Source organism: Rhea pennata, chromosome 7 (assembly GCF_028389875.1).
Source record: "Rhea pennata isolate bPtePen1 chromosome 7, bPtePen1.pri, whole genome shotgun sequence".
NCBI lineage: Eukaryota > Metazoa > Chordata > Aves > Rheiformes > Rheidae > Rhea > Rhea pennata.
Window position 1 is genome coordinate 18278909 of NC_084669.1, and position 14199 is coordinate 18293107.

Genomic DNA, 14199 nt, shown 5'->3' on the forward strand with positions numbered 1-14199 from the left:
GCCAAATCAATTCTTGAGCATTCTCCACCAAGTGTAAAAAGGCTATTACAGATATAAAGAGAGACTCTCATGGCAGGCAGGGAAATTTTGACTAATTTTGAGAGGTGGCTGGGAGCAAAAAGAGACACCAGCCCTGCAGAGGTTAAAACATATATATGATTCTACAGGAATCTTTGCTTGCCTATATAGTCTCTCCCAAAGAAGGCAAGACTATAGGTACATGAGCACATAAACATGCCTTATGTTGTTTTAAAAATGTGTTCATTGTTATACTTCCTTCTACTTTTAAAAGTAAACAATATTTTATTCTAAGAAAGTGATTTTTGGTCGCTCTACCTATAACTGTTCCTAAGATCCCAAAGGAGAACAACCACTTACCAAGAACAACAGGGCTTACTGAATAATTTTACCATGAAAAAGATTAACTGCAGTCTTGAAATTGGGCTAGAGGTGAGAGAATCAAGAAATTTTATCTCTGGTAGGAGAAACTCCAAGGCCTTGGACTTCCTAACCAGGGAAACGTTCAGATGTTCAACATAGAAACATGCTGAAATTTGTGGCAGAGAGAAATACTAACTAGCAAAGACTTTTACCTATCCTCTTTGAGAAGAAAGCTAGTAGTCATCATTAGTGAAGCCTGAGACCCTTGAAGATACAATAAGCATACTGCCCTTAGGCAACGTCCCCACTGAAATTAGGAGGAAAAAAAAAATCGTTCCAACTTTGCTTTTGCCAGAAAAATTCTTGTGGTTTTAATTTTTCCTAACAGAAAGAAGAATTACCTGATCCAAAAGATTTAGAACTTTATGAATTCCGCTTCAGTGACTTCCCTGTTACAGAACACGGTTTGATAACTTGCGGAATACGACTGTTCTTTGAGATAAATGTTGTTGAAAAGTTCAAAGTTCCAGCAGAGGTCTGATTCATTCTTATTCATTTTCTTTCAAGATAGCAGAGAAATAGCTGACTGTAGGTACTTTAATATAGAAGTGTGCTACATTAAAAAAAATGAGTAATATGGATAACAATTATCCTATCTTAATTAAGCATTTGCATATTTGTTAAAAAGACTTAAAACTTATCCTGAAATTGTGTGACCTATGTAAGGAATTAAAATCAACATGCATTTATGTAAGAACAGTTTGCTGGTTCCATTTTTAATTTAATGGAAAGCAATTATTTTCACAGAACTTGCACATTTTCCCAGTAATTTTGTTTTTTTTTTAAAGAAATTCCAGCATTTTCTTTCAGTTAACAGCACCATCTCAATCACTTCTATTCACAACAGGTACTTACAAGATGGATGTACACAGTCAGAAAGGGTTACCGGGATATCACTTACCACAACTGGCGACATGGATTCAATGTGGGACAGACAATGTTTACTTTGCTAATGGTAAATTTGCTAGTATTACACATTCAGCATTTAGCTTTCCTTTCAACCCCAATTGCAAAATTCAGGCAGGCATATACTCAGAATTGTCTATTTTCTTTTATAGACAGGCAAAATAAAGAAATACTATACTGATCTAGAAGCCTTTGCCATGGTGGCTGCTGCTTTCTGCCATGACATCGATCACAGAGGGACCAATAATTTGTATCAAATGAAGTAAGTGAAAATACCAAAATACATGGCCATATGGTATTTATAATAGTAAATGGAAAAAAAACCAAATGTCAGTATCTGCGAAAAATAATATATATATACATATATACATATACATATACATATATATATATATATATACACACACACACACCATATCTGACTAGCATGAATAGATTTTCATCCTACAGAAAAGAAAGAAATTGAGAGTTCTGCCTCAGGGCAATTGTCATTACTGTGGGAACACAAAGACAAAATGCAAAAGCAGGCCATCTTAGAAGGAGCTCCTAAATTTGTAATTCATTTTTAAGAGAGATTAAGCTCCGGCAGTCCTTGGATTATAGTGGTGCCTCATGCACATGAGGCTACAGAGTGGTGAATTTGATGGACAATGAAGCCAACACTGTGGCAGTGAGTGGGAGCACGAAAAGTAACAGCATCTGAGGGGCAAGTGGCATGGTGTCATTCCTGCAAGGACTCCTGCCCCAGATCTGCCTCCAGCAGCCAGTAACAAAGTCACATTGGCTCTAATGCAGTAGATTAAAGCCTCAGCTGCAGTTCTCATTCTCATTCTGCTCTTTCATGGCTTCCAGCATGCCTAAAAGCCTGTATCTGGTGCAGGATTGTCACTTTCCCAGCTCCAGAGCATTCCACAAAGGGTTCAGAGAGTACCATAATAATAATATCAAAAAGGTCTCATCCCAGTCTGGAAACTGTTTCACGTGCTGTAAGAGGAATGCAATGAAGCAAATACGAGAAGACTGACGTGACATGATCCAAAGGACAAGCAATAATGTTGCCTCTAATGTTTTCAAGAGAAGGAATATTTAAATGAAAAGTAAGGAGACTAAAGAGGATACGGTGGCAGCAGTTACTCTGGAAATTTTAAAAACATCTGTCTCCTGCAGCAAGTGCCAGGAGATAAAAAAAAATAATTTAAGAATGTTCAAAAAGAAAACAACATCAAGATTTATACACAATCTAAATGTCTGGAGGACAGTTCCATATGGATTAGTTGACTGCCTTAAGCAGCAAGATGCAAAACAAAACTTGTTTGCTTTCTTACTGGTCTAGTGGTAACTCAAAAGGAGCTTAAATAAAAAGAATAGAAAGTCCCTAAATTGATATATTTTTTTCAAGATTGCATAAGCACTTTTCTGGTGAGGGATTAAAGATGTGGAACTTAAATAAACAAAAGAATTCAGCAGGAGAGGGGATTTAAAATGCATTTTTTCTCTCAGCGTCCCACTGGCCGAATCTGCTAGCTCTGTTGTTCCTCCATTCAGTTTACCGATTTATGTAGATCCTTTCCTGAAATATAAGTCTCCTCATATGTTATATAAACTAAAGAGCTTGCATTCTGCTACAGGGTCTAAACGCCAGTAAGCTACAAACATCATGAGGTTAAGTTTTACAACTCCTGTTCCTTTTTATTCTGAATATGCAAAATACCCTGAAGTATTTGTGGTTTTGTTGTTAGTAGATGTTTGTCATAACCCAACATGAATTCCTTTGATTTTAGACTTACCTGCATAGTTATACACTGAACTGAGACCCACTCATTTAGTCTTTCATGATATAAGTAAGGGCTTCTAAGGGCTAGCCAGACAACAGAAGTTTCTCACGATGTTATGTGTGTCAAAGGATTATAACCATAATTTTCTTAGCACTGTTTCCCACCAAGTGCATCTCCAGGATGATTCATTCTCCTCCCCTGCCCCTAGCCCAGGAGAGGAGTTCAGATTGTGTGCTGGAGCAGTGACGCTCGGGGATTTTCTGATTATTGTCAGGGATTCTCCAGGTGACGTAAGAGACAGAGAAAGAGATGCCGATTCTTATTCGGCTGACCCACTCGTCCAAGTAACTTTAAGGGAGCTTTAAATCTTCCTACTGTGGTCTTTCCTAGCTGAAAGCCCTCTGTGTGAGGTCAGACACAGTAAAGCTATTTATAAAAAGTTATCAGGCTTTACCACCACAGTCTTAATCACAAGGTAGGAACTAATGGTGGCATACACCAATCCTCCTGGGTTACTTCAGAAACTGACTTACTAGCTAAGGGAGGAAAGGAGGAAAATACACTTCTGAAGGTTCAGAACCAGCTAACGTGTAGGCAGGACACTTCTCCCTTCTTCCCAGTGCTGTAACCTCAAATGCAATTACTTCTGCCCGAAGCTCAGCCCAAGGTCTGAGGAAGGGTTTACAAGCACTGTGATAGACTCAGTACATCTGAACTATCAAAACGTACACAGTCCATAAAGCTGTGATTTTTGTTTTGACTTTTTTGAGAGAGAGAGAACCCAAGAGCATTAGAGGAATTAAACTGCATTATATCATTACTCTAGATTTAAGCAACCATAGTTTGAAACATGAGGGGCACAGTCCACATTCATTAGAGAGGAGTTTGAAAGCCAAGCCACACAACAAATACGGAGAGCTAGAAAAGGGCTGCTTTTCAAATATGCAGAATCTATGTGTAGATTAAACAAACAGCAAAGTGAATGTGAAAGCTAAAACACAGGCATGTTTTCAAAAACGGTTTGAGTTTTGAGACAGTGGGCGCTGAACACAGTGCCAATTTCTGTCATGTCTCAGCTGCAGTGGTGAAGGCAAACAAGTATTTTCCTGCTCTGCATCATCCCAATGGATAATAATGATATAGTAAACTACTGAACATACAGATCAGAAGCATTTTAATTATAACAAGTAGATATTACCTCTGAAATACGATAAGCAATGGCTTCTTTTTCAACAGGTCAGCAGCTCCACTGGCAAAACTTCATGGCTCATCCATTTTAGAAAGACATCATCTAGAATACAGCAAAACCCTACTGCAAGACGAGGTTTGTATACATCAATCTCCTGTTAACACTGATCAGTACAAAAAACCCTCCTCCCCACCCCCACCCCACTGCCACTGCTGCTGGGGGGAGGAGGTTATTTACCATGGAATCGTGGTAAATAACGATGACAGGCAAAACGGAAGAGTCAAGTTTTTTTTTTTTTTAAGCACGCAAAATGTTTGTTTACCTGTCTATTCATGGTGCTGTTTTATTTTTTTTTTTTTAAAAAAAAAAAAAAAAAGCCGCGAAACGCCTAACCGCGGCGGCACGGCCCGGGATCGTCAAAGGCCCCGAACAGTGGTGTCACGAGGTGCTGTGCTCTCGCACCTCGTTGTCTCCTCGGTTAATGGAGGAAGGAAAACCAGGAGACTTAGAAAAACGCGGAGCGCGATACCGCCATTCCCTGTGCTAGGGACGGACACTGTAGTTTAAATTAAGGAGGCGATGGCGCCTGAAGGGCTTCCCAGCGCCTCAGTAAGCAGCAGGCCCCGCTCGCAGGGCAGCCGGTTGTGCTGACCCCAGCCTACAGCCAGCAAAGATCGCTGTTCTGGAGGACTTAAAGTCGATACCGTCAGGTTTATGGATGTAAACAAATGGGGAGGAACTGCCACTGCTTTACTAATTACATGGAGCGCAGGTGATTCTGTTTGGTCTTAGTTCGTGTTTAATTAGCGTATAGCAATAGGCAGCTCGTGCCCCTCGGAGGCAGTGTGGATGCCGTTATCCGGGCGGTCTCCGGAGGCGGCGTCTCCGCTCTTTTGCTCTGGTCCCGTCCTGCTGGCCGCGCAGGGCTCCTTCCTGGCCTCGCCACCGTTTCCGGCATGTAGGCCCTCGCTCTCCTTTTAGCGAGGCGGCCGCTGGAAACGAGCGTTTTCGGCCTTCCTCGGCGCTCAAGGGCTGAACGCAGCCGCAGGTTTCTTCGAGGTGCAGGGCAGCGCTGTGCACTGCCCCGCTTTCCCCTTCCTCCTGATCTCAACAGCAGAGACTGAACTAGAGCTTCCTCTTCCCCCTTAATCTGCAAGACTAAAATAAAATTACACAGGCCTTAAGTAATTCTTCCAGGATCAGTTGCTGTAATAGATAGACTTTATACATATATATACACACACATATATATATAAAAAAAATATACCTATAAATACCATAGATCACTTCAGCCACTAAGATTCGGTTAGTGCACGTGACATTGCTGTGGAAAATCATACAATGTGGTGATTTACAAGTTCATATTTGGGGCTCATATTGGAACCCTAATTCACAGAAATATTGGTATTTAAGCATGTGAACTGCTCTTGTGAATAAGGGCCACCTTTGTCAATTGAAGAATTTTTAATTCGCAGTAATTTATATTCAGGGACAGTAGTTGGCCATGCGTGCAGTTTTGTTGTACTATTTTATGGGACAGCCTGTGTAGTACAAAACAAAGAGAGTTTTATACGAGGAACTGAATTCGTAAACTTTCCATCTTTCAGAGTTTAAACATCTTCCAGAACCTAAATAAGCGACAGTTTGAAACCGTTCTACATTTATTTGAAGTTGCAATAATAGCAACTGACTTGGCATTGTATTTCAAGTAAGTACTAAATTCTGTATAATTCCCTAACAAAAAAGTCATACCCATACAATTTACAACTGTAGTTTTGACTTGTGATACACAGAATATAGAGCTACATTTAAAATTGTTATTAAATAAGCCTCATTCTTGTAAAAAACAAGACATTCTTAGATTCATTATAAGCTTTCAAACTTCAGAACATACAAATGTCTCTAATTCTTAGCATACATTTAGTAGGTCAGTCAAATATGCTTTTTCTTACAGCAAAAACTGCATTTTAGAAGTGCAGATTCTGTAATGTAATTGTAAGGTTGTGTGTGCATGTGTGATATTTTTTGTACCATGCTACAATTACTCATATGAAACATGAAAATGCTTAGGCCATGGAAATTAAGCTGTTGGTTTAAAAATGAGATTACAAACATTTACTGATCTCAGTGCTAAATATGCTAAGGACTCTAAAGATCAAATCATCTGTCCTGTTCCTAAATTACTGACTTAACAGACTTTTATAATAGGTATTTTCTTTAAAGATAAATGGAGCCTTTTTCTTTTTTTTTTGTAACAGTAACTCTATTAGAATATTTAATGCAAAATAAGAGATCTGTTAAGCAATAGCAAGACACATTTATGCTTTTCATAGTTCCTCTTAGTCAGGTCATAGTGCATCTTAGGATATCAAAGTAGGTTAGGGAAAGAACATAATTAGTATTTGTTTCACTTTTTCCAATTCATTATCTTACAGGAATTATTATGAAGGAAAATGTGTGATCCTAAAGAAAGAAGAATGTCACACTAAACAGTTTAATCCAAAGAGTTAGGAAATCTGTTATCTCTTTCTTCATAAGGAACCTTGACATAATATGTCAGCAATCCATAGCAAAATCTAAATGTGTTAGGTTAACTGAAAAACTTATCTTTGAGTTCAATGCGAAGAAGGTGTCACTCTGATAATCCTATGACTAGGATACTACTATGGAAAAGCATAAATGTGGGAAATATGTATTTGTATTTTATTTATATTGCAGGATCTTTTGTTCACTAATATCTGATTTATTGGTATGTTTTAACAGGAAAAGAACTATGTTTCAAAAGATTGTGGATGCAATTGAAAAAATGGAAACAGAAGAGGAGGCAATTAAATATATATCTATTGATCCAACCAAAAAAGAAGTTATTATGTAGGTGGTTAATATCTTACGTTTTATTTAGTCAGTTATCAGGGACTGGATTTTAAAAGCATTTTGGTACCTAGACACGTAAATTAAGAATTGGTGTTACTGTTAAAAAAATGATGAGCTTAACTGAATTTTGAATTGGAACTAGATGGTAACAGGCTTTTCAAAATCTGCACCCAAATGCATCTTAGGTATTTAAATTCCTTAAAAAATCTGGATCCTAGCTTTTTTCTTTCATCATCCTAACTCTATGCCTGTTCTGTTTTGTTTTTACATAGGGCTATGATGATGACTGGATGTGACTTGTCTGCTATAACCAAACCTTGGGAAGTGCAAAGTAAGGTAGGTACTTTTCAAACAGATAATACCGCATATGTTATCCGTTTTATTGCCTATTTGATGCATGATCAATAATATATATATATATATACACATTATCATTTACTAGATATTTAACTATTTAAACTCGATTGTTTCCAGAAAACAGTCTCTTTTTCTGCCAGTTTAAGTGCTCCACAGTGCCTTTCCCCAGCCAAACTCACATTTGTTCCACCCTTCTCTACTTGTCAATCAGCCCAAACTGGTCTCCCAGCTTGTGTCATCCATTCCAGCTTCCCTTAAAAGCCACTCACTTTCATTTTGTGTGGTTTGATTTTTGCTATTTTGGGGTATTTTTTAGGGTACAGCTTTAACAACAGCAGGATTTGAATAGCATCCGTTCTGTACAGTCTAGTTCCATTTCAAGGTAGCTTAATCATGCTAGAATAAATTCTATAATGCAGTGTGGCACTGCTTTGCACATAAATACTCACCATCACACTTAAGCCCATCAATTAGCCTTACAGGTATAAGTTTTAATAATGCATAATTTAAACAACTGTAAGATGCCTGTGGAGCCTTCTAGGCAGTACATTACAGGTATTAGAAGATTCTGTTGTTACTGATAACGTCTTCTTATTGTTGTCAATAATCTGTCATATAGTCAGCATGCATCACATTTGAAAAGTAGTAGAGATTAGTTAATTTGCTGGAAAAGGCCTTACAATACACTAGACAGTATCTGCAAGCGTGGAAAGAACTGCATGACTCTCTCTGCAGGAATTAAAGAGTGAAATTTTGTTGTTTTTGACTAGTACTCCCTATTTCTGGAGAACTGTTTAAGCTACTCAGAGAAAAGCTAGCAATAAGTAAGTTCTGTTTCTGTCTGAGGGAGGTTAGTAACAGTAGTTAAATTGTAAATTGAAAGTACATTGATATAAACAGTAACATGTCAACTCTCAGTTAACATTTTCTGGAAAACTTTTTTCTTTCTTTGCTTTATTTTTGTTTTAATTGACTACTTTCTGTGTAAATTTCCACTGAATTATACTCAGAAACTGTAATTTTTCAGGTTGCCCTTATGGTTGCAAATGAATTCTGGGAACAAGGTGACCTGGAACGAACTGTTCTACAGCAACAACCAATTGTAAGTACTAAACAGCTTGTCTGTGTTAAGCAGTATTACCTGTTATTAAAAATACAGTATAAATATCGGTCCATTATGATTTCTATATTGTTATACCAAAAAGCATGATATCTACATTAAATTACCACTATTCTGTTCTAGCCTATGATGGACAGAAACAAAGGAGATGAACTACCTAAGCTCCAAGTTGGTTTCATAGATTTTGTGTGTACATTTGTGTACAAGGTAAGAATAAATGTTTTGGTTTTCCCTTTGCAGTAAGTCTGATGGTACTATCAGTGACAAACAGCTGCAATTAAAAAAATTCTAGACATCAACAAGACTCTTGGTCATGAGGTAAATAACTATCACAGGAGGCATAATTTTTAATCTTTTGTTATTTGCTCCAAAAAGCAAGTTCAAGAGATGCTATAAAGTGAAGATCACAGTGGAACTTGAGGGTACACAGCTTTTTTTACTATCTTGAAAGACTGAGTTCAAAAGCCCAATACAATTCTTCACAATTCCATTAAATATGAAGGATGCAACATGTGGATGCTTACAGCAATCAATGAAAACAATGGCACAGCAAACAAAATATGAAATTTGCAATTATTCTGGATGTATAGATATTCCATACTTTCTGGAAAGCATGGAAATGCCAACATTATTAATCCCTGTCTAACTTTTACTATTATCCCAAAATATCATGTAGCAAAATGACATGTAATATTTTAACATCTTCAGGAGCATCCTCAATTGCTTGAAATATGATGTTGCCATAAGATACTATTTTATTAACATTGTATGTTACACAGTTGATACCAACAATCATATGATAAAATGTAATGTATCACAATGATGATTGTATTGTATGAACCTGGCTATCAAATACGGTGGATTAGGGAAGATATTAAAATGTATACTATGTAATGCAGATCTCTTCTAACTAACAAACTGTATGCACAATATGGCATTATTATCTCCATTATTATCTCAGCACAGAATTTTCAGTAATATGCCACCACTGGCAAAAAGAACATACTCTGGAACGTACAGCATGTACAAGTACTTTTTTTTTTTGTTTTTGCTAACTTTTTCTCTTCCAAAGAAAATCTGTTACCAGAGACAGAAAAAATTCAGAATTTATAAATCATATGTCTTTACAAAATTCTAATTTACTAATTTAAATCATTTGTATAGGAATTCTCAAGGTTTCACAAGGAAATTACACCTATGTTCGATGGTCTTCAAAACAACAGGGTTGAATGGAAAACACGGGCTGATGAATATGAAGAGAAAATTAAAGTTATTGAGGAACAAAAGAAAAAGGAAGAAGAAGCAGCTGCTAAAAAAGGTTAAGTAACTTTTACAGTTTTCATAGATATAAGGTAGTCAACATACTCTTTTCTCTCTGAAATTCACACATTGTGCAGTATTCTATGAAACTTTACACTAGTGGCATGCAACTTCTGAATTAGCCAGACTATCTTAGTTGCAAGAGGAATTAGAAGATTATATAAATCCTGTACACTGACTTCATTTTCTAAACTGCACTACTATAGAAAATATGATTGTAACAAAGGTGAAGGGAATGTAAAATTTCTTTTGTCTTAAGGCTTAAAGACTAAACTTAATAAAACACCTATTTATCCATTAGTGCTGCAGTCACTTGAAACACAAAAAATGCAGCAATTCCATGTATCATCAGCATCAAATATATTAAGATGCTTTGCTTAGGCTGAAAATGAGTATCATAAAGAAAATGGATGAGAATGGATAATTTGCTGGATTTGCTGGAATGGAGCAGTGTATATCCCCACTCCTCTTCCAAGTTCAAGATAAAGCTTTTGGCTGTAGTTTCCTATCATCAATTTCTTGTCTAAAAAAAATTCTCTCACAAAGTGTAAATTTAACACATCAATCTAAGAGAGCCTAAGTTCTAAAATTATAAGTATGGCATTGCATGTGATGTGAGAAAACATGATTTGGTAGAAACTGAGAACCTATCACTCAAGTGTAAGAGGGAAACAAGTCCACTATTTAGAATCTGTAGCACATTTGGAATATTAGATCAACAGGTCTGCCAATCAGCTGAAATGCCTGAAAAGGTTCAGAGATTAAAACAAAAATATGTCTGATTTCTACAGAGTAATTATTGTCAGCTATAGTTTGGAGGAGTTAGTTTAATAGTTTGTTTCACATCTTCAAAATATAAAACAGTAGTGAATAATTTATTTGTTAATCAGTGTCTGTGGGAAATAGGTGAGTATTCGTCACATTTCACACAGAAGAGAGGTAACTCAAGGCCACGCATCAAGTTACTGTCAGATTTTGGAGCAGATGTGTTCTTGACTCCTAAAATAAAATATTGTTGCAAAGTTTGTTAAAAGTGTTGCAAATTTAAATGATTTATTCAAAGCAGATTTTTGAAAGAGAAGTGTAATAAAGTGAATCAAATATTATTGTACAACTATATCTTTAACAGTTTAAAACATAGTCATTTACTATGCCAAATTCAGCATTATCCTCCATTCAACACTCTATATATTCTTACAAGGCTACAGAGATGCAATAAAATTACAAGAAAAAGTTTGGCCTGCTTGCACTCTTATACCACTTTCACAGGAATTATGTCCACCCCATTTTCTCTCAAATTTATTTTTAGAGACTTTAATTAATCATACCATCGTATTAATTTACTGCTCAGAACAAGTGGTTGGGAATATAAACAAAATACTCTTTCCTTGATCTGGAATGTAAACATCTGAACTTCACAGAAATACCAGGGGTAGGGTCAGGGAGGAACAGGACCTACTCACAAACCTTCTTATGTATCTGCTTTCTTAGCAAAGAGTATAGTTACTTACAGTCTGGTCCTATGCTGTTATGTGTAAGGTTTTTCCTAAGTAAAAATAAGATATTCAGGAAGAGTCATGTACTTGCACTCCCACTTGAAATTAGGACCATCTTAAATCACTGGTATTTTGGAATCACGTAAGTCACTGTGACTTAGGGAAAGAAGTTATCTTCCCACAAGAAACATTACACAGACAAGCATGGACAGACTGACTTACAGGAGCTAAAGATTTGGCCTTCTTTGCATATCATAAATGTGCACTGCAATGAGGCCATGCACATTTGTGAATAACATCTGAAACTGTCAAATCAAGGCCATGTAAATATATGGGCTTGTTAAGTGACTTAATATAAAAAACTAGTATAATACATGCTGAACCATGCTCACGTCTCTGGATCACACTGACCTGGCTATTCTTAGCCATTCAGGAGAGAGTAAACAAAATAAACATATTTGCTGAACCACTACAGTGGAAAGTTCAGAACAGAAATTAAAATGGAGTACAGCATTAGTCTAAGAAAATAATACATATATTTAATAACAGTGTTGATTATATCCACAAATTACAGAGGGTAGGACACTGATCATGTGACATGTTTCAATGCAGGTGGAAAGGGTCGAAAATGACCTAGTAACATGGTGATCCACAGCATTCAAATGTAAGTTTTAATTCTAATATTGGTATCTTATCTTAAATGAACCTGGAAACACAATTTATTACATTGAAAGATCTGAACTACGACCAATAAAAATCTGTGGAATCATTTGAGAGAGACATTAACAAAATCATTAGCTACAGATAAAAAAAAACAAAAAAAATCTCTCTCAATTGCTAATTACAAAGGGATTCATGCATGGTTTGTTAAAAGTTTATACAACTAGGTCAAATTCAAGTTTTTATCTTCTCCTTCAAAAATAGTTTCAAATATTATATAGATACAACAGTTTATTTCCTTTGCATGGCTTGCATTCCTCTGTTTTGTATGTGTGGGACAGAGTTAAATATACATAACTACTGAAACTTTCCAGTAAGAGTGGTTCAGTGTGTGTTTGATCCTTTCAGAAATGCTGATATCAACTGCTCCAACATATATGTGTGTGTGTGTGTGTGTGTATAATATATATATGTATTTATACTATGCTTTGTTTCATATTCTGATTTCCCAGATAAGTAGGGAAAACATTCAATTTTCAGAAGATCAAACACACATAACATCCATATCACAACAGCAATACTTGTTTAAAAAATATGGAGAGCAACTGAAATGAACAGAAAATATTCACATTCCTTTCCTTCTCTGTTTTTTAGCTGAAAATGCAGCTGGAGGTGGTGGCGGAGGTGGAGATGAGGGAAAATCCAAAACATGTATAATTTTGTAATACATAGTCTCAAAAACACTGTTTCTGCTACAGAAAAGACTTCTAGAAAGTACTTCAATGAGCCCCGTGGACATCTGCTTGGCATAGAATAGTACAGATCCATCTCTTAACAGTCCTCTTAAACAGCTGCCATTTGTTGGAAATTATTTTTAATGGAGTAAAAGAAACAGTTATAATTAAAAAATGAAAAATCAAAAGACAGAAGAAAAAATGATTAATGGTGCAAAATGAGTTAACTGTGAGGTCTTGATATTATTTCACGTCACAATTTGTACACAATATTTTTATTAAAATATTTAACTTCTGCACACTGTCCTGATAGATCTTACGTGAAATGACTGAATGAAACTTAACACGCATACTTCAATCAAAAAATTGCAGATTTCATAACTTGTGTATTTAGATTTTTATATTATGTGTATTCCATAATCTGGAATTGTGTCCTTTTCCTTCATACTCAATACTAGATACAATTCTAGAGGTAAACATTTATTTCATTTTAGGAGAGCTAAAAATTATTCCCTGGCTCATATCTGTAAAAAGCATGTCCATGGTACACGGTATTTTTCCAAAACTACCAGGGATAGATCTGTAAATTGGACCTATAGCTTGGAAAAAAACATTCCTTTGTTCATGTGCAAGTGGCTCTGCTCACGGTTCCTAAACTGAGTACCTTTTCTTTTTGAAAATCTAAAAAGGCACTGATACCTGTAGCAATATATCTACAGCAGACTCTACATTCAGTGTCATTTTAGAAGACTCAGGTACTCATGATACACCCTTCTAAAATGCAGTAAATGGACAGAATTTTCCAGTATTTGAAAACCAATGAGTAGGCATCAGTTTAATTTTGGGAAGGAGAGGACAGAAGTAGCCCGTGTCAGAACTCACTTATCTCCTTTTCCACCGTCTGCAGATTAGCTCTTTGTGAGAAACATCAGTCTTCTGATGTTTCTTCTGTTCTCAAAAACCTTCTGTCCTTGAAGAATGACAGAGAGCACTCTACCTACTCCTCAGGTTCCATGAAGCTGGCTCCTCCTACAGATGAAGGAAGGAAAACAGCCAGTGTATTATGCATGTACCTAAGCATTCAGTGGATCCTGTCCCATCTCCTCCTAAGAGGAGAGGGATGTCCAATGCAGAAGAGTAGAACTACATGGAGTTTTTTTTCAGAAGGAATCTTTCTCAGCATCCATGGAGAAGGGAGAAAGATTTGCCCTACTATATGTCCTTTTAAGAATGCTCTACACACATATTGTACACCTATCATCAGAAATAAATGAAAAATACACAGAAAAATTCCCACTTCTTATATCCATACCTACAAATGGGCCAA

At 36.3% G+C, this 14199-nt stretch overlaps 1 protein-coding gene across 4 annotated transcripts in view; it reads left to right on the forward strand.

The window, feature by feature from the left end:
* The window catches only part of PDE6C (phosphodiesterase 6C), a 30679-nt gene extending 17816 nt beyond the window's left edge, over positions 1-12863 (forward strand). Inside the window, exons 12-22 of one of the 4 annotated variants that reach the window (XM_062580139.1) lie at positions 770-916; positions 1289-1396; positions 1500-1609; positions 4359-4446; positions 5919-6019; positions 7075-7182; positions 7458-7521; positions 8570-8644; positions 8786-8869; positions 9827-9980; positions 12793-12863. In XM_062580139.1, the coding sequence (XP_062436123.1) occupies positions 770-916; positions 1289-1396; positions 1500-1609; positions 4359-4446; positions 5919-6019; positions 7075-7182; positions 7458-7521; positions 8570-8644; positions 8786-8869; positions 9827-9980; positions 12793-12863 (1110 nt within the window). Of the gene's footprint in view, positions 1-769; positions 917-1288; positions 1397-1499; positions 1610-4358; positions 4447-5918; positions 6020-7074; positions 7183-7457; positions 7522-8569; positions 8645-8785; positions 8870-9826; positions 9986-12090; positions 12111-12792 lie in introns of those variants that run through there. The other 3 variants (XM_062580140.1, XM_062580141.1, XM_062580142.1) reach the window with 3 other exon arrangements.
* The last annotated feature ends 1336 nt before the right edge of the window (positions 12864-14199 follow it).